Source organism: Anolis carolinensis, chromosome 2, assembly GCF_035594765.1.
Source record: "Anolis carolinensis isolate JA03-04 chromosome 2, rAnoCar3.1.pri, whole genome shotgun sequence".
NCBI classification, from domain to species: domain Eukaryota; kingdom Metazoa; phylum Chordata; class Lepidosauria; order Squamata; family Dactyloidae; genus Anolis; species Anolis carolinensis.
In genome coordinates this window covers 20,280,377-20,303,970 of record NC_085842.1, presented here as the reverse complement: position 1 = coordinate 20,303,970, position 23,594 = coordinate 20,280,377, and the positions used below count along the sequence as shown (strand labels likewise).

At 40.6% G+C, this 23,594-nt stretch overlaps 1 protein-coding gene across 5 annotated transcripts; it reads right to left on the bottom strand.

Moving 5' to 3' along the window:
- Positions 1-6,256: 6,256 nt before the first annotated feature.
- Positions 6,257-21,657, bottom strand: LOC134297023 (zinc finger and SCAN domain-containing protein 16-like). 5 transcript variants are annotated; one of them, XM_062973494.1, is made up of 4 exons: positions 21,337-21,657; positions 15,729-16,467; positions 11,940-12,063; positions 6,257-8,633 (listed from the first exon to the last, which is right to left on the bottom strand). In XM_062973494.1, exons 2-4 carry the CDS (start codon positions 16,458-16,460, stop codon positions 8,077-8,079), a joined length of 1,413 nt encoding a protein of 470 aa, XP_062829564.1. In that variant the 5' UTR covers positions 16,461-16,467; positions 21,337-21,657; the 3' UTR covers positions 6,257-8,076. The 5 variants fall into 5 exon arrangements, with proteins under 5 accessions (XP_062829564.1, XP_062829565.1, XP_062829568.1 ...); XM_062973495.1 differs by having other exon boundaries at positions 21,381-21,656; XM_062973498.1 differs by having other exon boundaries at positions 15,747-16,467; positions 21,337-21,646.
- Positions 21,658-23,594: the final 1,937 nt, after the last annotated feature.

The following is a 23,594-nucleotide window of genomic DNA, read 5'->3' as shown; positions in this document are numbered from 1 at the left end:
GTAAGAGCACCATAGTAAACAGTTATAAATCTCTCACCGAACTACAACTCTCAATGTTGTTGTGCATTTTCCGGGCTATATAGCCATGTTCCAGAAGCATTCTCTCCTGACGTACTCACAACCTCTTGAGTACGCCTATCATAGATGTGGGTGAAACGTCAGGAGAGAATGCTTCTGGAACATGGCCATACAGCCTGGAAAATGCACAACCCAGTGATTCCGGCCATGAAAGCCTTCGACAGCATAGACAACTCTCAGAATTAAACAGAATGTAGCTAAAGTGGTAGGAAGCCAGTAGTAACTGGATAGTATGGAAATATTCTGGCATAGAAACACTTTGATGAGACTACACGGGCCCATTTACACAGGAGAATTAACACAGTTTGTCACCATTTTAATTGCCATGGCTCAATGGTGTTAAATCCTGGGAGTTAAAAGTTTTACCAGGTATTTAGTTTTCTCTGCCAAATAGTGCTGAGGCTTCACCAAACTGCAACTCCCAAAATTCCACAGCATTGAGCCATGGCAATAAATGTGGTGTCAAACTGCATTAATTCTATAGTGTATCTGCATCCAAAGACTCGTATGTGGGCTGTCCAAATAGGCAGCAGCAACACTCCCCTTAAATAATCTTAAATCCTGGAATTTCACAATATTTAACAAGGGAGAAAAGGCCAGCAGCTTAAAAAATATTTACAGTATTTGAATCGGTAACATACACATCTTTACACAGCTCTTGGGAAGGAAAATAGATTTATCACTGCCAAGTCATATAACACATATACTGACATTTCAGAGGGTGGACCTATACCTCAAGTAGGTAGCTTTACTCATTCAACCAATTGTAATTTAATATCTAATCACTCTGATAAGTGATTAGTGTTAAGTGGAATATTTTTTCTTGCAAGGAAAAAGGGGGGAAGATCTGTTCTGCTTTTCCCAGGGCAATGCATGGGCTCTCCTTGTTTTATGAACTTCCCTACTTAAATGAATGTTTTAAAAAGGCGTTACACCGTGTGTATTATTTTAATAATACCAAGTACCAAGCAGCAAGAGGACAATAACCTCAAATAAACAACTAAGTGGAATAACTCACAGGCTTAGAAGTCTTAACACTAATGCCCAGAGCATGGGAAATAAACAAGATGAGCTCGAACTCTTAGCACATCAAAACAGTTACGATATAATAAGCATAACTGAAACCTGGTAGGACGAGTCCTATAATTGGAATATAACAATGGAGGGGTATAACCTATTTCAGAGAAAGCATTATACGTCAAAAATATTTACACCTGTGAAGAAATACAAGTCTTCAATCCTGGAAACCAGGTTGAGAGCGCCTGGATAAGAATTAAGGCGAAAGGACTGGAAAATATGTATTTGTGGGGATCTACTACAGACCTCCAAGACAGACGGAAGACCTGGATGAAGCCTTCCTTGACCAGATGACTATACATGCAGAAAGATGAGATGGAGTAGTAATGGAGGATTTCAGAGGATTTCAACTACTCTGATATTTTTTGGAAAACAAACTTTGCCAAGAGTACAAAGTCCTTCAGATTCCTCACTTGCCTTGAAGACAATTTTGTTGTCCAGAAGGTAGAAGAAGGATCAGCTATTCTGGATCTGATCCTAATCAACAGTAAGGATCTGGTCAATGGAGTGGAAGTGGTGGGATCCTTAAGTGGGAGTGACCATGTGCTCCTGGAGTTTGTGATACAAAAGATTAAAATATTTTGTCTAAGAATCTTCTGGCTCTTCAGTGCAACTCTATGGCCAACTTCATCTGGATATTTATTATACCAGGCATAATACTTAAGTCCGGTCCAGGGGCCAATTGTAGCCAGTGTTCAAATTTCAACCAGCCTGCAGTCACAGTCATAAAACCAATAATATGCAGCCCACCAGTACTGTTGATCCTAGTATAAAATACACACATACAAAAATGCTATTTTATATTTCATGAGAAGATGGCAGCAGACATGTGACTGCACTTTTTCTGCATAACCCTTGTGTGATCTTTTTCCAGCCCAATTCTAAAATGGCGGATGTAACCGGGGGGGAAAAAGGAAAGTTAACAACGAGGGGGCACAACTTCCAGGACAAGTGGAAATTGGAGTATTTTTTCACTGAAATATAAAATAACTGTGTCTGCCTAACTTGCCAAGAGACTGTGGCTATTTTCAAGGAATTTAATATCAAGAGGCGGTACCAGACGAAATGCTCCAGTGGGATTCCAGATGAAATGCTCCAGAAGAAATTTCACTGGACCATACTCTGACCTATAAGCACCGCTTAACTATTAAACAAAAGGTGGGTACTAGAAATAACATGGTACTAATAATAAAAACAACTACTACTACTACTACTACTACTACAGTAGAGTCTCACTTATCCAAGACTCGCTTATCCAAGGTTCTGGATTATCCAAAGCATTTTTGTTGTCAATGTTTTCAATATATCATGGTATTTTGGTGCTAAATTCGTAAATAGAGTAATTACAACATAACATTACTGCATATTGAACTACTTTTTCTGTCAAATTTGTTCTATAACATTATGTTTTGGTGCATAATTTGTAAAATCATAACCTAATTTGATGTTTAACAGGCTTTTCCTTAATCCCTCCTTATTATCCAAGATATTCGCTTATCCAAGGTTCTGCTGGCCCTTTTAGCTTGGATAAGTGAGACTCTACTGTACTACTACTTTATTTTTGTATCCCGCCTCCATCTCCCCAAGGGGACTCAGAGCGGCTTACATGGGGACGAGCCCGGTCAGCATCATAGAATATAATCACATTGAAATACATACACAGTATCATAAAAGGTAAAGTTAAAGGTTTTCCCCTGACATTAAGTCTAATCGTGTCCGACTCTGGGGGTTGGTGCTCGTCTCTATTTCTAAGCCGAAGAGCCAGCGTTGTCCGTAGACACCTCCAATGTCATGTGGCCAGTATGACTGCATGGAGCGCTGTTACCTTCCCGCCGAAGCAGTACCTATTAATCTACTCACATTTGCATGTTTTCGAACTGCTAAGTTGGCAGAAGCTGGGGCTAATGGCAGGTGCTCACGCTGCACCCCGGATTCGGACCTGCAACCTTTCAGTCCACAAGTTCAGCAGCTCAGTGGTTTAACACGCTGCGCCAGCAGGGTCTCCACATAGTATCATAAGACAGAATAAAACAACAACAGTTATAAACAACATAGCAGTTGTAATAGAATAAAATCAAGCTCTCACAGGTATGGGCCAACTTGGGCCCTCCTTCCAGGTGTTTTGGACTTCAACTCCCACCATTCCTGACAGCCTCAGGCCCCTTCCTTTTCCCCCTCAGCCGCTTAAGGAATGGTGGGAGTTGAAGTCCAAAACACCTGGAAGGCCCAAATTGGCCCAGGCCTGATCTTTAGCAGAATTAGCATTCCCAATTAGTGAAAAAGGCAAGGAGGAGGGAGGAAAGGGGGGGGGGAAGAGGCAGTACCGGAAGCGGAAGTGTCCTCACGCTCCTCTTCTTCCACATCCGGGCACTTCCTGCTGGGCCACTCTAGCCCCCAGGCGCTCGCTGCCTTGCCTTAACCCTGTGAGTCCTTCTTGTTAGTCTTATAGGTGCAAAGCGCAGCGCAGCCAAAAGGTGGCGCCAAAGACAAGGAAACGGGGAGGGAGGGGGAGGGGGTGTTATTTTTCGCTTCGCCATGTTTTCTAAGTAAATTATTATTCTTGTATCCTATCATATATTTTTCTACTATATTAATTATGTGATGGTTCTTGCTGTTGCTATTACTATTTCATGAGTAAGCTTCCTCTCTCCTAGAGCAGGACCCATCTCTAAGCTGTCCTCCATAGCAGGACCCTATTATTATTATTATTATTATTATTATTATTATTATTATTATTATTATTATTATATTATGACACAGCAAACAAGATAGATATGTTGGATTTCATATCACAAAATCACAAGTCGAACACTTCCCAAGTGTCTAGGACTGTGTGATGTATTTCCGGACGATGCGCACAGATCCCAGTAGGGTGGCCTTTTGCAGTTGGCAGATCGTAATTTTGTCAATGTCTATTGTTTCCAAATGCCGGCTGAGATCTTTTGGCACGGCACCCTATGTGCCCATCACCACCGGGACCACCTGCATTTGGCACGGCACCCTATGTGCCCATCACCACCGGGACCACCTGCACTGGTTTCTGCCATTATTATTATTATCATGATCATTATTAATATCATTAGCATTATTATTATATTTATAAGCTGCTTGTCTTCCATAGCAGGACCCAATAATTAAAATCATCATCATCATTTTTATTGACACAATGACATTGTATGACACAGCAAACAAGATAAATATGCTGGATTTCATATCACAAAATCACAAGTCGAACACTTCCCAAGTGTTTATTATTATTATTATTTGCAAACTGCTTATCTTCCATAGCAGGACCCAATAATAATAATAATAATAATAATCCACCATATCTTCCATAGCAGGACCCAATAATTAAAAATATTATTATTATCACCATCATCATCATCATCATAATTATATTTGCAAGCTGCTTGTCTTCCATAGCAGGGCCCAATAATTATAATTGTAGCTGCTTGTCTTCCATAGCAGGACCCAATAATTAAAATTATTATTATTATTATTATTATTATTATTATTATTATTATTACAGTAGAGTCTCACTTATCCAACATAAATGGGCCAGCAGAATGTTGGATAAGCGAATATGTTGGATAATAAGAAGGGATTAAGGAAAAGCCTATTAAACATCAAATTAGGTTATGATTTTACAAATTAATCACCAAAACATCATGTTATACAACAAATTTGACAGAAAAAGTAGTTCAATGATGCTATGTAGTCATTACCGTATTTATGAATTTAGCACCAAAATATCACAATGTATGGAAAACATTGACTACAAAAACATTGACTACTAAAAGGCAGGCTACGTTGGATAATCCAGAACATTGGATAAATGAATGTTGGATACTGTATTATTATTGTTGTTGTTGTTGTTGTTGTTGTATTTGTGAGCTGCTTGTCTTCCATAGCAGGATCAATAAATTATTACTATTATTATTATTATAAATATTATTATTATTACTACTACTACTACTACATCTGTAAGTTGCCTGTCTCAGAGCAGGACCCAATCATTAAAAATAAAATTATTATTATTACTATTATTAAGCCACAATTGTTCTAGATATGAAATCATCATCATCACGTTACAGACCTTTTCCCAATGTGAGATCAAATATAACAAAGAAATGATTATTATTATTATTATTCATTGCATTTGTATGCCAACTGTTTCCCAAGATGATTATATGTAAGCTACCTTTCTCCCAGAATAATCAAATATCATCGTCATCATCATCATATACTAAAAGTTATAAAAATATTATTATTATTTGTATGCAACCTTTCTCCCAAAACATGAATCAAGAACGACACTGCAGACTAACTCAACCAAAGAAGTCAAGACATAGCAGAGCACTTGAGGAAACACGCATATGATTTGAACCAGACTGCACAGAGAAGCCTCTGAAATCCACAAGCATGTAGACAATTGTCGTTGTTGTTGTTGTTGTTATTATTATTATTATTATTATTATTATTATTATTATTATTATTATTATTACATCTGTAAATTGCCTGTCTCTCCGATCCTGTGGACAATTTCACCAGAAAGGAGGAAATCAAGAAAATAAACAAACTCTGGCTACCAGTATTAAAAAACTCCAAAATCAGAACAGTAAATAAAGAACAACACTCAGAAAACAGGGGAATTCTAGGCATGAAACAATCAGGGTCAGCTAACACCTCCCAACAAAGGATTCCCCCAGGCAAGAAGCAGTCAGGCTTTGTAACTGAAAGCCCATTCAAGGTGGCCAATTGCAACATTGACACTTGCCTCCAGCAAACAAGAGTTCTTTCTCCCACCCTGGACATTATTCCACAGATATACTAATCTCACTTGCCTAGTTTCCAACAGCCCTCACAACCTCTGAGGATGCCTGCCATAGATGTGGACAAAACGTCAGGAGAGAATGCTTCTGGAACATAGCCATACAGCCCGGAAAACTCACAGCAACCCAGTGATTCCGGCCATGAAAGCCTTTGACAACACAAAGCCACACCATGTTCCTCCACATCAACCAAATACAATTGAATCTGCAGCCAAAATATAACACCATTTCAGAAGTATCTGTCTTTAAGAATAAACAACAACCCAGAGTCTTATTGAACCAATAACTTTTAATAGTATAAACTGAAATAGTTACAAATATCTGTAATACTCTTTTTAAAAGGCAGTGCCTTTGTTTTCAAACGTGAGTGAAACACAGAATAAACTTTATAAAACTTTTTTTTAGAAAAACAAAGAACACTATATATGTTTGAAAAAGCTATAAAAGACTCCAAAACCATTAGTCACCCAACAATATCCAAAAAAATTGTTCTATTTCTTAGTAAGGAGCCCTGTATGAAATGGAAACTCAGAACAGGCCCTCCAGGTGTTTTGGACTTCAACTCCCACAATTCCTAACAGCCTACCGGCTGTTAGGAATTGTGGGAGTTGAAGTCCAAAACACCTGGAGGGAGGGCTGAAGTTGGCCCAGGCCTAGACTAAAGCATAACGATAATAATATTGTTAAGTGCAGTAGGAAACATCAACTTTCAAGTTTGGAAACTCCCTTTTAACATGCACACCAAAGGCATGAAGGTATACAACGGGCATAGCAAAGCTCCCCAATTTTTGCTTCAGTTATTTTACTTCCAAAGTTATTTTTTTTGTTAAAATATCAGAACTTCCGAAGACACGGGATGCCTTTCCTTAAACAGAGGTGATACAATCCACATCTTTTGCCCACTTTGGAATTCTTCAGTGATTATTCAATAACGTGTCTCAACAAACTTTGGTGTTTCTTTGTCTCTTCCATTTTTGTAAATCCTCGCCTGAGATGGTGCAAAAGGCTTTCAAAAAATCCAAAATGAGCTTGAAACATTTCTATACAATCAAGTTTACTCCCAAAGGCTTTATTTTGGGACCTCTTGGAAAATAGGGGTGACATAGGGCACATTTGGCACTAAGTCGGGCACTTTGTTATGGCGAATTTGCCACAAAGAAGGCTCTTTAAATCCAAATGTGTTTGGACTACAATTCCCATTGTCTGTAGACAACCAACAGTGAGGGACGATGGAAGCGACAGTCCAAAAACACCTGGAGAGACATACTATGTCCATCTTGAGATGTCTTTGACACAGCACAATTATGGCAACCTGATTATCAATTATTTGGCACCCTGAGTATCACCTTAATTACCTTGGCTCCTTCCTACTCGATCCTGGGATTTGTAGTTCGGTGAGTTACTCTGGAAGCCCTGATCATGCAAAAAACCTCAGGATGCTGCAGGATGAAGCCATGGTAGTTATGAGCAGCGTTCAAATTATGTAATTGTATGATCTGAAATTGCATCACAAGATGTAACTTTTTGCAAACCACATTATTATTATTCAAATCATGTAATTGTGTGATCTGAAACTGCATCACAAGGTGTAACTTTTTGCAACCCAGATTATTATTATTCAAATGATTATTATTCAAATTATGTAATTGTGTGATCTGAAATGGCATCACAAGGTGTAACTTTTTGCAACCCACATTTTCCAATAACGAAACTCGGACACAGAGAACGATTTCCTTGCCATACTGATTGTGTGAAATCTACACTAACACATTAATACAGTCATGGGCAAACTTGGGCCCTCCCGGTGTTTTGGACTTCAACTCCCACAATTCCTAACAGCCTACCGGCTGTTAGGAATTGTGGAAGTTGAAGTCCAAAACACCGGGAGGGCCCAAGTTTGCCCGTGCCTGCATTACGGACTGTAATGCTAATTTCGCTTCTCCAAAAACACTGAACCAAGAAGAGTAAAAGAAATGCACAAAAGGGAGACCTTTTGTTTTCCTTGCAAATGACATTCGCCGCAATCAGGAATGCTACTCTACCTGCCCCATCCTTCAAGAACACGCTCCCGTTATTTCCTTCCTCCGGATCACAGGCTGGCTTTGCCTCTCCGGTGTATCATCTCGTGCTTGACCCGCTTCCACTTGCGGTCGAAGCCCTCCCCGCAGAAGGGGCACTCGTGGGGCATCTTCCCCGTGTGGATGCACTCGTGGCGGACCAGATCCGAGCGCCAGATGAAGCCCTTCCCGCAGAAGCAGCACTCGTAGCGCTTCTCCCCGGTGTGGACCAACCGGTGCCGGGCGAAGCTCGACACCCCGCTGAAATCCCGGCCGCAATCGGGGCAGTTTCTGATCTGACTCTTGGGCGGCTTTGGGAGGAGAGCGGGCTTCTTGGGTTTCGGTTTGCCTTCAGGTGAGGAAGGAGGAGGAAGCGGAGAAGGCGGCAAGGAGGAAGCCTTGACCTGCGGCAGAAAACGGCCTCTCCGCAGCCTCTCCGAACGACGGCTTTCCAGGGTGGTTTCTATTTTTTTCCTGTGGTAGGTGAGCGCCCTTTTCACTCTTCCAGGGAACCTGGCTTTCAGCTTGGTGTCCCCAATCTGGACCCACTGGATGTAACCCTTCTTCTTCACGATGCGCTTTTTGTAACCTATTGGGAGAGAAAACGACACTCTCATACAGGGAATGTCCTTGGCTGCAGGGCTTTCTCTGCTTTTAAAAAAATTCAAAAACATTTTTTTCTTCAAAGTGAGTTTTTTTCCCTTGCTCCTTGGAGGAGTAAGAACACGATTTATTACTAGTCTTAATGAAATATAGACTTATCGTAAATACACGTTATATTGTTCTTCTATAATAAGGGGCCGGGTTCTATATTATTCTTCTATAAGGGGCCGAGCTGTGGCGCAGGCTGTTGAGCAGCTGCAATAAATCACTCTGACCATGAGGTCATGAGTTCGAGGCCAGCCTGTGGCGGGGTGAGTACCCGTCAATTAAAAATAAAAAATAGCTCCTGCTCGTTGCTGACCTAGCAACCCGAAAGATAGTTGCATCTATCAAGTAGGAAATAAGGTACCACTTATAAAAAAAGTGGGGAGGCAAGTTTAACTAATTTACGACCTGGAATGAGGAAGTGCCATCAGAGTGGATGATGAAGCAGCTGCTCCCCCCTGTGGCCAGAATCGAACATCCCCTCAGGAGAAGGTTAAATTGCCTCTGCATCTGTCTGTCTCGGTCTCTGTTTGATGTGTTTATGGGCACTGAATGTTTGCCCTATGTGTGTATAATGTGATCCGCCCCGAGTCCCCTTCGGGGTGAGAAGGGCGGAATATAAATACTGTAAATAAATAAATAATAAATATATCTCTCTGTTAACCAAATGATGACATACAGCTTGGAAATCCTGACTATTAGTATTGCTACTACTATTACTATTATTTTATTATGACACAGCAAACAAGATAGATATGCTGGATTTCGTATTACAAAATCACAAGTCGAACACTTCCCAAGCGTTTAGGACTGTGTGATGTATTTTCGGATGATGCGTGCAGATCCCAATAGGGTGGCCTTTTGCAGTTGGCAGATCGTAATTTTGTCAATGTCTGAGATCTTTTGGCACGGCAGCCAGTGTGCCCATCACCACCGGGACCACCTGCACTGGTTTCTGCCAGAGTCTTTGAAGTTCAATCTTGAGGTCCTGATAGCAGCTGAGTTTTTGCTGTTGTTTTTCATCAATCCGACTGTCACCTGGGATGGAGACATCAATGATCCAAACCTTTTTCTTTTCCACAACTGTGATGTCTGGTGTGTTGTGTTCCAGAACTTTGTCAGTCTGAATGATGATGATGATGATGATGATGATGATGATGATTCTTCTTCTTATTATTATTATTATTATTATTATTACGAGGTGTGTTTCTTTGCCAAGTACTTTTGCATTTTTATATCGCCATTTGTTCAGAATTTTTTTTCTTTTTTATATACAATAGAGTCTCACTAAGCTAAACGGGCCGGCAGAAGCTTGGATAAGCGAATATCTTGGATAATAAGGAGGGATGAAGGAAAAGCCTATTAAACATCAAATTAGGTTATGATTTTACAAATTAAGCACCAAAACATCATGTTATACAACATATTTGACAGAAAAAGTAGTTCAATACACAGTAATGTTATGTTGTAATTACTGTATTTACGAATTTAGCACCAAAATATCACGATATATTGAAAACATTGACTACAAAAATGGCTTGGATAATCCAGAAGCTTGGATAAGCGAGGCTTGGATAAGTGAGACTCTACTGTAAATATGGACATTTTGGTTTTGGTTTTTTTTTTTTCTCTCTCTCTCTCTCTCCCTTTTTGATTCTTTTTAAATCTCAGTTTTCCTACTTTCTATACAATCAAATGTTCTCACTCTTTCGATGTTAATTTACTCTATCTTATAAGGTAAAACTTCAATTAAAAAAATAGAAAATAAAAATAAAAATAAATAAATAAATTGAGTTTTTTCCCTCTAGAGTAGGGGTTCTCATACTTTTTCAGCCACTGAGCAAAGGTTTCTCATGGAGCCCCAAGAAATGAATCATAAAGGTAAAGGTAAAGGTAAAGGTTTTCCCCTGACATTAAGTCCAGTCGTGACCGACTCTGGGGGTTGGTGCTCATCTCCATTTCTAAGCCAAAGAGCCGGCATTGTCAATAGACACCTCCAAGATCATGTGGCCGGCATGACTGCATGGAGCGCCGTTACCTTCCCGCCGGAGGGGTACCTATTGATCTACTCACATGTTTTCGAACTGCTAGGTTGGCAGGAGCTGGGGCTAACAGCGGGCGCTCATTCCGCTCCTGGGATTTGAACCTGGGACCTTTCGGTCTGCAAGTTCAGCAGCTCAAATGAATCATAGATTCACAGAATCATAGAGTTGGAAGAGACCTCTCAAGTCATGTGGCCAGCATGACTGCATGGAGCACTGTTACCTTCCCGCCAGAACAGAACCTATACATCTATTCACATTTGCATGTTTTCAAGCTGCTAGACTGGCGGAAGCTGGGGCTAACAGTGGGTGCTCACCCCACTCCCCGGATTCCAACTGTTAACCTTTCAGTCAGCAAGTTCAGCAGGTCAGCGATTTAACCCGCTCCACCACCGGGGGCTCCAAGAAAACTACATAAGCCACATATAATAAGCAGAAAACAACAAAACTAAAACAGGTAAACTTACTGTATATACTCAAGTATAAGCCTAGATTTTCAGCCCTTTTTTAAGACTGAGAAAAACCTCCTTGCCTTATACTCGGGTGAGGGTCCTGGTGGGCTTATATTCAGGTCAGCTTATGCTCAATTATATATGGTATATTTATTATTTTTCTCTATTATTATTGGTATTGTTACATTTATTATTTTACTCTATTAATTAATATTATTACATTTATTATTTTACTCTATTATTGTTACTTTTACATTTATTTAACTCTATATTTTTATTATTAATACATTTATTATTTTACTCTATTATTACATTTATTATTTTACTGCATTTATTATTATTATTATTACATTTATTATTTCACTCTATTATTATTAAAAGAATACATAAGTACATTGACATTGAAGAAGATAAAAATAATGATTTAATCAGAGTTGAACAGTCATATCTTAAATTACAGTTTGATGTAAAGATTCAAAAACATTTAAACTACTGATGCCTCAATTAATGTAATTTTATTGGTATCTCGGCTTATACTGGAGTCAGTGTTTTCCCAGTTTTTTTGTGGTAAAATTAGGTGCCTTGGCTTATATTCGGGTCGGCTTATACTCAAGTATATACAGGTATATACATATCTCTCAACTAACTAAATGTAACTACTTCTTGTATAACATTTGACACTCTAGAAAGCAAAAATCTCCCATCAAGAAAAGATGACTCATAATTTAAGGTCATTTCTGAAACACTCCTTACCTGGAACAGCTTTCCGTGGAAAGGCAGGCATTTCATACATTTCTCGCTTTGCCACGGTCTTGTTGGTGAGACCTTCCATATGAACTTCCTGACTCTTGAGGCTCACAGTCGGCTCTTCTGGTTCCTAAAAAAGCAAAAGGATGCAACATGAAGAGAATACAAAAATACAAAATATATTCCGGGAAACACCTGAGTTCCACTAAAACACTGCAGGGGTTTCGAGAAAAAAATCGTAAAAAAAAATTCCAAACCAAACCAAAATATGAAGATATTATTGAAAGTCAGTGTGCCTCTCCTTTAAAATTTGAATCTGTGCCACTGAATGACCATTAGGTAGGTACACCTATCAATAGTCAGAAAAACTATCCAAGCTCTGAGCTCCTCTTTGTGTCCACCTATGGATGCAAATCAGGTTTTGCAGCTTGTGATCATTACAAAGATACATTTAGGAGTAAATTGAATGCTGCCCCAGATTAATACATTTAGCTGTTGGGCATAAAAATAGCTTTAAAATTGGGCTTTAAGTACAGTAGAGTCTCACTAATCCAAGCCTCGCTTATCCAATGTTCTGGATTATCCAAGCCATTTTTGTAGTCAATGTTTTCAATATATTGTGATATTTTGGTGCTAAATTCATAAATACAGTAATTACAACATAACATTACTGCGTATTGAACTGCAGTCTGTCAAATTTGTTGTAAAACGTGATGTTTTGGTGCTTAATTTGTAAAATCATAACCTGATTTGATGTTTAATAGGCTTTTCCTTAATCTCTCCTTATTATCCAAGATATTCACTTATCCAAGCTTCTGCCGGCCCGTTTAGCTTGGATAAGTGAGACTCTACTGTACTCACATTTGGTAGGAATTTGGTATTTTCCTATTCCAAAACAAAGGACATTTTTGGTGCTAAATTCGTAAATAAAGTAATTACAACATAACATTACTGCATATTAAACTACTTTTTCTGTCAAATTTGTTGTATAAAATAATGTTTTGGTGCTTAATTTGTAAAATCATAACCTAATTTAATGTTTAATAGGCTTTTCCTTAATCCCTCCTTATTATCCAAGATATTCGCTTATCCAAGCTTCTCCCGGCCCGTTTAGCTTGGATAAGTGAGACTCTACTGTATTTTGAGCCCTGCCACATGCACAATGGAGGACCGTCTCCCAGCGACACCACAGCCACTCCAAGTGGCCAGCTTCTGGTTAAAGAATATTTAGTATAATGTCAAGTTTTTAACTCTGTTGTGGTTTTTTTCTATACATTAGAACTGTATTATCAATTCGCTTCTCACATGATAAATAAATAGCTGGGACTGTCTATGGCACAACCCACAATTCCCTCTTCAACACTACCCTTAAAGGTTCAGCCTTCCCTAATAATAATAATAATAAAACTTTATTTATACCCCGCCACCATCTCCCCAACGGGGACTCGGGGCGGCTTACATGGGGCCATGCCCAGAGCAAAACAATATAACAAAATATAAATACAAATATAACATAGAGCAATTAAACAATACAATAAGTAATAATATACGATATACACTACAATGCAAATCAAAGAAACAGTAAAAAACAGGGCCGGCCGCATGAATACAAAGATAAAAACTCGGGTGGGAAAGATAAAGGGAATGGAGACCACGGGGAGCAGGGACATACGAAAGTGGAACTGTCTAGAGCAGGGGTCCCCAAACTAAGGCCCGGGGGCCAGATGCGGCCCTCCAAGGTCATTTACCTGGCCCACGCCCTCAGTTTTATAATATAATATATTGTATATACATATATTATTGATAATAATATTATAATGTAATACAATATAACACTAATAATAATACCATATAATAATATTGATTATATATTCTATATTACACTAGCTGTGCCCGGCCACGCGTTGCTGTGGCTTAGTCTGGTGGTGTTGGTCAGTCTACATTAGGTTCATCCCATAAATATGCTGTGACCTCCACCCTTCAAATACTACTACATTAGTAGTAGTATTTGAAGTCTGTTACCTTCTTCAGTTTTTGTGTTGATTGATAATTGCTTGAGATCCCTGTTGTCTTTGGTTTGTTGTTAATTGTAATGTCTGATTCTGCTGAGTGCGGTTTATATTTTTATTGTGGTACAATAGTCTTTTTTTTTGTTTTGCCTGTGTAGCTGTTTATTATTATTGTTGTTGTTGTGGCCATGAAGGTTGGATAAGTTAGATGCTACTGTATTGTTTTTTGGAGGCCCAGTGTAGCACTGACTGGCCTCTCAGCCTCAGTGCCTGGCTGTTTCTTGCCTGTGATGGTGTTGATTCTTATTGTTGTTGTTGTTGTCATTGTTATTATTGTAATTGTTTTTTTGGAGGCCAAGTGTGAATGTAGGGATTGGGGAGGTGGATGAGTTGTGTTGTCAAATTTTGTATTTGTTATAGTCACAATGCGTTGTTGTGAGTTTTGTGGGTCCAGATTGTGGTTTTGTGGTGTGGTTGTGTTGTTACAACTGAGAGGCAAGGATTTTGTGTTGTGTTGCCAAGTTTTGTATTTCTGGGGCGTTTAGTTGTGTTGTTATAGTCACGATGCACTGTTGTGAGTTTTGTGGGTCCGGATTGTGGTTTTGTGGTGTGGTTGTGTTGTTACAATCGGGAGGGAATGCTTTTGCGTTGTGTTGCCAAGTTTTGTATTTCTGGGGCGTTTAGTTGTGTTGTTAGAGTCATGATGCGTTGTTGTGAGTTTTGTGGGTCCTGTGTGGTTTTGTGGTGTGGTTGTGTTGTTGTAACCTGGAGGCAAGCCTTTTGCATTGTGTTGCCAAGTTTCGTATTTCTGGGATGTTTAGTTTTGTTGTTATAGTCACTGCGCAAACAACTTTATCATTTTATATATATAGATATAATATTACTAATAATATTACAGTATAGTGGTATAGTTCAATATAGTAATATATAATGCTAATATTGTGCTATGCTAATAATATAATATATTGTATGTACATATAATTTGTAAGCCACTCTGAGTCCCCTTTGGGGTGAGAAGGGTGTGATACAAATGTAGTAAATAAATGCAGTAAATAAATAATAAATAAATTTTAGACTTAGGCTCACCCAAAGTCTGAAATGACTTGAAGGCACACAACAACAACAACAACAACAACAACAACAACAACCCTAATTAACTTGACTATCTCATTGGCCAGAAGTAGGAGCACACTTCCCATTGAAATCCTGATAAATGTATGTTGGTTAAAATTGTTTTTATTTTTAAATATTGTATTGTTCTTTCATTGTTCTTGTTGTTGTTGTTGTTGTTTTTGCATTACAAATAAGACATATGCAGTGTGCATCGGAATTTGCTTGTATTTTTTTCAAATGATAATCCGGCCCCTCAACAGTCTGAAGGATTGTGGACCGGCCCTCGGCTTAAAAAGTTTGAGGACCCCTGGTCTAGAGGAAAGATATTGGAGAGGAGCAGAAAAGGAATAAATAACAGTTACTCTCCAAAAGTGCAGCGGAAGAGCCATGTTTTTAAATCTTTTTTAAAAGCTAATAGAGTGGGAGCTTGCCTAATCTCAATGGGCAGTGAATTCCATAGTCGAGGGGCCACAGCAGAAAAGGCCCTCTCCCTAGTACCCACAAGGCGGGCCTGGGATATAGGCAGTGGCGAAAGGAGGGTCTCCCCAGATGATCGGAGAGATCGGGCAGGTTTATAGTGGGAGATACGGTCTAATTTTCAATACAGAAACCCTAATCCTACAACAAGGACGGGGGGCTGGGGTGGTGGTGGTGGAGACTGTATGCCACCCACCCAAGACATCCTCCTCACCGGCTCTTCTCCTCGTTCGATGATTTGCAGCCTTCGGAGGAAGTTCTCCGCCAGGGTGGCGGCCGTCTGGCTGCTCTCCGGAGAGCGTTCCTTGACCCAGTTCTGCATCTCCTTGGGCAGGACGTTGAGGAACTGCTCCAGGATGAGGGCGTCGAAGAGCTGCTCCTTGCTGTTCTTCTCCAGGCTCAGCCACTGGCGGCCCAGCTCACGGAGCCGAGCGTGGACTTCTTGGGGGCCGTTGGCCTCCTGGTAGCAGAAGCGGCGGAACTCCTGCCGCTTCCTTTCTCGGGCGGCCGCCTCCCGCCGCAAAATGGCCCCCTTGACCTTCCAGAAGTCTCCCTGGTCTTGGGCCGCCAGGGCCAAGAAGGCCTTCTCTGCGTCGTCGTTGAGGGAGGGCAGGAGCCGGACCACCCACTCTTTCCGGGGCCAGCGGCAGGCCAGGGCCACGTACTCAAAGGCGGCCAAGAAAGCCCTGGCATTGGCCCACGGGGTCATCTGCTCCAAGAGCCGCTCCTCCTGCTCCGACACTTCCAGAAAGTCCTCGAACTCAGACTCCCAGAGGAGAGCGCTTGGGTGCCCGTCTGGGGCGGGGGCCTGGCGGGCCTCTGGCGTGGTCTCCAAACCATTGGAGGACTTCACCGGACTGGTCTGCGCAGAAACACAGAGGAGCTGCGGGCCAAAGGTTGCCTTCCTCTCTTGCAGAGCCGTGGCCATGTTTCACCTGCAAAACACACCGTTGCGAATATATACTTTTTGGAAAAGTCAGGCAGCGACATTAAATTTTATTTTTTTTCGTATCAGGAGCAACCAGAGTTGCTTCTGGAGTGAGAGAATTGGCCGTCTGCAAGGACGTTGCCCAGGGGACGCCCGGATGTTTTGATGTTTTTACCATCCTTGTGGGAGGCTTCTCTCATGTCCCCGCATGGAGCTGGAGCTGAGAGAGGGAGCTCATCAGCACTCTCCCCAGGTTGGATTCGAACCTGGTAGCCTTCAGGTCAGCAACCCAACCTTCAAGTCACGAGGCTTTTATCCCCTAGGCCACCGGAGGCTCCATGACATTAAAATGAGTGGCACCTCTTTCTGGAAAAGAAACAGAAAGAAAGAAAGAAAGAAAGAAAGGAAAAGAAAAGAAAAGAAAAGAAAAGAAAAGAAAAGAAAAGAAAAGAAAAGAAAAGAAAAGAAAAGAAAAGAAAAGAAAAGAAAAGAAAAGAAAAGAAAAGAAAAGAAAAGAAAAGAAAAGAAAAGAAAAGAAAAGAAAAGAAAAGAAAAGAAAAGAAAAGAAAAGAAAAGAAAAGAAAAGAAAAGAAAAGAAAAGAAAAGAAAAGAAAAGAAAAGAAAAGAAAAGAAAAGAAAAGAAAAGAAAAGAAAAGAAAAGAAAAGAAAAGAAAAGAAAAGAAAGAGAGAATGGAAGCAAGAGAAGGAAGGAAGCGAGAGAAGGAAGAGAAGGAAGGAAAAAAGCAAGGAAGGAAGAGAAGGAAGGAAGGAAAGAAAGGAAGAGAAGGAAGAGAAGAAGGAAGGAAGGAAGGAAGGAAGGAAGGAAGGAAGGAAGGGAAAAAGGAAGGAAGGAAGGCAGGAAGGAAGGAAGAGAAGAAGGAAGGAAGGAAGGAAGGAAGGAAGGAAAGGGAAGGAAGAGAAGGAAGGAAGAGGGGAAGGAAAAAAGCAAGGAAGGAAGAGAAGGAAGTAGGAGAAGGAAAAGAAGGAAGAGAAGGAAGGAAGCAAGGAAGGAAGAGAAGGAAGAGAAGGAAGGAAGAGAAGGAAGCAAAGGAAGAGGAAGAGAAGGAAGCAAAGGAAGAGGAAGAGAAGGAAGGAAGCAAGAGAAGGAAGGAAAGGAAGGAAGGGAGGAAGAGAAGGAAGAGAAGAAGGAAGGAAGAGAAGGAAGCAAGAGAAGGAAGAGAAGGAAGGAAAAAAGCAAGGAAGGAAGAGAAGGAAGTAGGAGAAGGAAGAGAAGGAAGCAAGGAAGGAAGAGAAGGAAGGAAGGAAGGAAGGAAGGAAGAGAAGGAAGTAGGAGAAGGAAGAGAAGGAAGAGAAGGAAGGAAGAGAAGGAAGCAAGAGAAGGAAGAGAAGGAAGGAAAAAAGCAAGGAAGGAAGAGAAGGAAGTAGGAGAAGGAAGAGAAGGAAGCAAGGAAGGAAGAGAAGGAAGGAAGGAAGGAAGGAAGGAAGAGAAGGAAGTAGGAGAAGGAAGAGAAGGAAGAGAAGGAAGAGAAGGAAGGAAGAGAAGGAAGGAAGGAAGAGAAGGAAGGAAGAGAAGAAGGAAAGAAGAGAAGGAAGCAAGAGAAGGAAGAAAGCAAGAGAAGCAAGCAAGCAAAAGAAGGAAGCAAGCAAACAAGAGAAGGAAGCAAAGGAAGGAAGAGAAGGAAGAGAAGCAAGGAAGCAAGGAAGTAAGGGAGAGAAGGAAGGAAGGAAGGAAGGAAGGAAGGAAGGAAGGAAGGGAAGGGAAGGAAGAGAAGTAAGCAAGAGAAGGAAGAGAAGGAAGGAAGAGAAGTAAGCAAAGGAAGAGGAAGAGAAGGAAGGAAGGAAGCAGGAGAAGGAAGGAAGGAAGCAAGAGGAAGGAAGGAAGCAAGAGGAAGGAAGGAAGAGAATGAAGAGAAGGAAGAGAAGTAAGAGAAGCAAGGAAGCAAGAGAAGGAAGGAAGGAAGCAAGAGAAGGAAGGAAGAGAAGGAAGAAAAGGAAGAGAAGGAAGGAAGCAAGTGGCTGAGGGGGGAAAGGAAGGGGCCTGAGGCTGTGAGGAATGGTGGGAGTTGAAGTCCAAAACACCCGGAGGGCCCAAGTGTGCCCATGCCTGTTCTACAATGTAGTATAGATGCACCTTTTCTGGCTTTGACTGCTTTCCTGTTTTCTTATTTAAGGGGAGGGGGCTTGTTATTGCCTTCCTCCGAGGCTGAGAGAGTGCTCAAATAGTAGCTAGTTTAAGAAGGTTCCCTGCCTCCCAGGCAAAGATTAAGACCTCTCACTTTATCAAGGACACCTTTAAATGGATTTGCGGATGATCCCGATGTGAGTTTACAAGCAAAGGCTCTCTTTCGTCTCCCTAAGCACACTTGACGTTCCACCCTAATTGGTTTTCACAACAGATATTAGCAAATCTTTGGAGATTTAGACCAAGTGTTATGGGTGATGGGAGTGGCATTAAAGGCAAAAAAGGGAGCCATAGTCTCCTTGCATCCTTAACAGGAGCAGTTTACTTGGGAACAAACTTTTAATTCAGGGATTGTGTTTTACAACCTAAATGGCTGCTGGTTTTAAAGCTTATTATTTGGGTGCAGTGGAAATACATATTATTTTTAGTCTAACTCTGGGTGCGTCTACACTATGGAACTAACCCAGTTTGATACCCCTTATGGCTGTGGAATATGGAAGCTGTACTTCGAGGACACACACTTGGGCAGATCTTGTCAAAACTATAAGTCCCAGGGCTTCATAGTGCAGAACAGCCCGTCCTTTGAATTTAGTTCAAGGCAAAATGGAAAAGGAAAATATTATTTAAGAATTAGAATCAATAATGGGTTGCTGTGAGTTTTCCAGGCTATATGGCCATGTTCCAGAAGCATTCTCTCCTGACATTTTGCCCACATCTATGGCAGACATCCTCAGAGGTTCTGAAGTCTGTTGGAAACTAGGCAAGTGGGGTTTATATATCTGTGGAAGGTCGAAGGTAAGGCAAGTCTGAATGTTGTCATTGGCCACCTTGATTAGCACTGAATAGACTTGCAGCTTCAAAGCCTGGCTACTTCCTGCCTGGGGAATCCTTTGATGGGTGGTGTTAACTGGCCCTGATTGTTTCTTGTCTAGAATTCCCCTGTCTTCTGAGAATAAATAATATTTATTATTATTAACTGTTTCAGAATTAGAATAAATAATATTTATTATTAATAATATTTTACCCTCCTTTCCTCTCTTAAGACTCAATGCTGCTCACAGCATTAAAACAATTTTAATATGTATATAGCCTTAAATATAGAATAGCTAAAATAGTTAAAATCACATAACACCATTCAAAACTGTTAGACCACCACACTATTCTAGTAACGTGTAGGATTTGCATGGATATATCTTGATAAGAGCCTCAACAAAATGCAAAGTTATGTTCTCCCTGCATTTTACTCCAGGCCTTTTTGTGCTTTCAATTACAAGTTCAGCATCCCTTATCCTGGATTCTGACATAAAAAAATACCCCCAAAATCTGAAAACTGCCCACATGGCTAAGAATATAGGACTTTCCAATATGTATTTGGCACAAGCCGAAGCCCAAGATGGATACCGGAGTGTTTCCAAAAAGCTGGACAAAGAAAGCAACACTCTGCTTCAACAGCCATTTAAAGATATACTGCTCCTACCCATGGAGGCTTCATTTGGGCCATGCAGCTGAAAACCATTGCACAAAACAATAAGGGAAATTTTCTGGCATCTTAAAAGACCAATACATAATGGGTTAAAGTCCAGCAAAACAATTCAGGTTGCATACACCGTATAATTAATGTATTTTGGCTCCAGCTTGCCTGCCATAGCTCAATGCTATGAATTCTTGGGAGTTGCAGTTTTGCAAAGTCTCTGGCCTTCACTTGCCAGTGACCCAGCAACCCAGGATTCCATAACATGGAACCAAGGCAGTTAAAGTGGAACCAAACTGCATTAATTCTACAGTGTGGATGCACCCTATGACAAGGATTCAAACCTCCATAAGCAGTGGCATTATACTTGTGATTTATAGTGCCATTTTGAGTCTCCTTTGGGGGGAGATATACACACACACACACACACATAACACATAGTTAATATTAAAATAATAAAACAGTAATATAATAATAATAATAATAATAATAATAATAATAATAATAATAATAATAATAATAATAATATAAAAACCACACATATGGAAAAGTTTTTCCTCCCTCTGGCTTATAAATAACACATATAAATAACGCATAATATTAAAATAATAAAACAGTAATATAATAATAATAATAATAATACCAATATAAAAACCACACATATGGAAAAGTTTTTCCTCCCTCTGGCTTATAAATAACACATAATATTAAAATAAAACAACAACAATAATAATAATACCAATATAAAAACCACACATATGGAAAAGTTTTTCCTCCCTCTGGCTTATAAATAACACATAATATTAAAATAATAAAACAGTAATGTAATAATAAAAATAATAATAATATATAAAAACTAAACATAAGGAAAAGTTCTTCCTCCCTCTGGGTTATAAATAGGACATAATATTAAAACAATAAAACAGTAATAATAATAATAATAACAACAACAACAACAACAACAATAATATATAAAAACCACACATATGGAAAAGTTTTTCTTCCCTCTGGCTTACTCAAGAACTTGCAGTAAGTGTTTTCAGCCCACCTTCTCCTGAGTTGCATCTACACTGCAGCATTAATTCGGTTTGGCACCACTAACAGGAATAAGATACCAGGGTTTGTAGTTTTCCAAGGACTTTAGCCTTCTCTGCCCAAACTAGAAATCCCAGGATCTCATCACATTTACCCAAGGCAGTTAAAGAGATATCAACCTGTACTGAATGCACAATGCAGATGCACGCTTCCAAAAAAGGGCCCACCTTTGCAGTATACACGTGTCTTGATGTTCCCACTTGCAACTCACCTCCAAGGCGAAGAAGACTCCCAACTTGCAGCTTGCAAAGGGAATAAATAACCCAGGATAATAATATTTCAAAAGGGAGGGGTTTGCTCTTTTGCAAGCTGGGACCCTCCTCTTTTTCAAGCAAACTGGGAGGTTCCTCCTGCTTGAGGCCTTGGCAGGATTTGTCCTTCCAAGAAGAAGAGAAAATTAAAAGAACTAAAATCCCCCTTCCCTCCAGCTGGAACCCTTGCAAACCCATTGAAAAGTGATCAGGAGGGAATGGGCCATCGTAATGGGGTATTTAGCATTTGGGAAATGGGTCTGATAGGTTGATACTTAAAAGGTTAGGTTTCCATGCATTTGCCTTCTCCAGGTTGCATTATAGGCCTGTATTCAAGGTGCAAGGGTGGGAAGCTCAGCTGCAGCATCTTCCCATTGAAAAGGGACCCTTAGAGATCATCTAGTCAAACCTCTTTGAGATAGTTGCCTACTGGTTGGAATCTAAGTCCAAATGGAGCAAATCTGTTGAATTTATGGAATTTAAGTTTGGGTGCGTTTACACCAGGCGTGGGCAAACTTGGGCCCTCCAGGTGTTTTGGACTTCAACTCCCATAATTCCTAACAGCCGCTAGGCTGTTAGGAATTATGGGAGTTGAAGTCCAAAACACCTGGAGGGCCCAAGTTTGCCCACGCCTGATTGAATACACTCTGACATGTCTTTACTGCCATGGCTCATTGTTATTACATCATCAGAATTATTAGTTTGGAAAAATCCCAGCACTTTCGAGAAACTTTGCAAAACTACGGCTCCACAGCATTGTGTCTTGGTAGCTAAAGTGGCATCGAACTGAATCAATTTGACACTGCATTAATACAACCTTAGTGTTGGAAGATGCAACCCCCAGGGCCATCTGTTGCAAGAGGAAGAAACCATCAAAGCCCTCCCTACAGATGGCCACCCAAAAGGAGGAGAATCCAGCAGTTTCTCAAGCAACATCTTACTCTTACTGTCAGAAAGGTTTTCCTAATGTTTTTGGTGGGATTCCTTTTCCTTTGAAGCTGGTCTCCGGAGCAACAGAAACCAAGCTTGCCCTCCTTCCTCAATATTAAATCCTTTCAAATGTTTAAACATGGCTATCAGGTCCCCTGGAGTCTCCGGTGGCGCAGCGGGTTAAACCACTGAGCTGCTGAACTTGGTCGACAGTTCGAATCCGAGGGGGGAGGTGCGCTCCCGCTGTTAGCCCCAGCTTCTACCAACCTAGCAGTTCAAAAACATGCAAATGTGAGTAGATCAATAGGTACTGCTATCTGAACTTGCAGTCCGAAAGGTCCCAGGTTCAAATCCCGGGAGCGGAATGAGCGCCCGCTGTTAGCCCCAGCTCCTGCCAAACTAGCAGTTCGAAAACATGCAAATGTGAGTAGATCAATAGGTACTGCTATCTGAACTTGCAGACCGAAAGGTCCCAGGTTCAAATCCCAGGAGCGGAATGAGCGCCCGCTGTTAGCCCCAGCTCCTGCCAACCTAGCAGTTCGAAAACATGCAAATGTGAGTAGATCAATAGATACTGTCCCGGCGGTCAAGCCAGCCACATGTCCTTGGAGGTGTCTATGGACAACGCTGGCTCTTCAGCTTAGAAATGGAGATGAACACCAGCCCCCAGAGTCGGACACAACTAGACTTAATGTCAGGGGAAAATCTTTACCTTTACTTATCAGGTCCAACTCCCAAATGTCAAGGTCTATTTTCCACAAACTCCACCAGTATTAAAATTTGGGCATATTAAGTATTCGTGGCAAGTTTGCTCCAGATCCATCATTGTTTGAGTCCATAGTGTTCTCTGGATGTAGGTGAACTACAACTTTAAAACTCAAGGTCAATGCCCATCAAACCCTTCCAGTATTTTTTGTCGGTCATGGGAGTTCTGTGCGCAAGTTTGGTTCAGTTCCATCCTTGGTGGAGTTCAGAATGCTCTTTGATTGTAGGTGAACTATAAATCCCAGCAACTGCAACTCCCAAATGACAAAACCAGTTGTCGACTCCAATCCCAGCAGTATTTGGGTGCATCAGGGATTTGTGCCAAATGTGGTCCACTGAGTGAAAATACATTCTGCACATCAGATATTTACATTACGATTCATAACAATAGCAAAATTACATTTATGAAATACAGTAGAGTCACACTTATCCAACATAAACAGGCCGGCAGAATGTTGGATAAGCAAATATGTTGGATA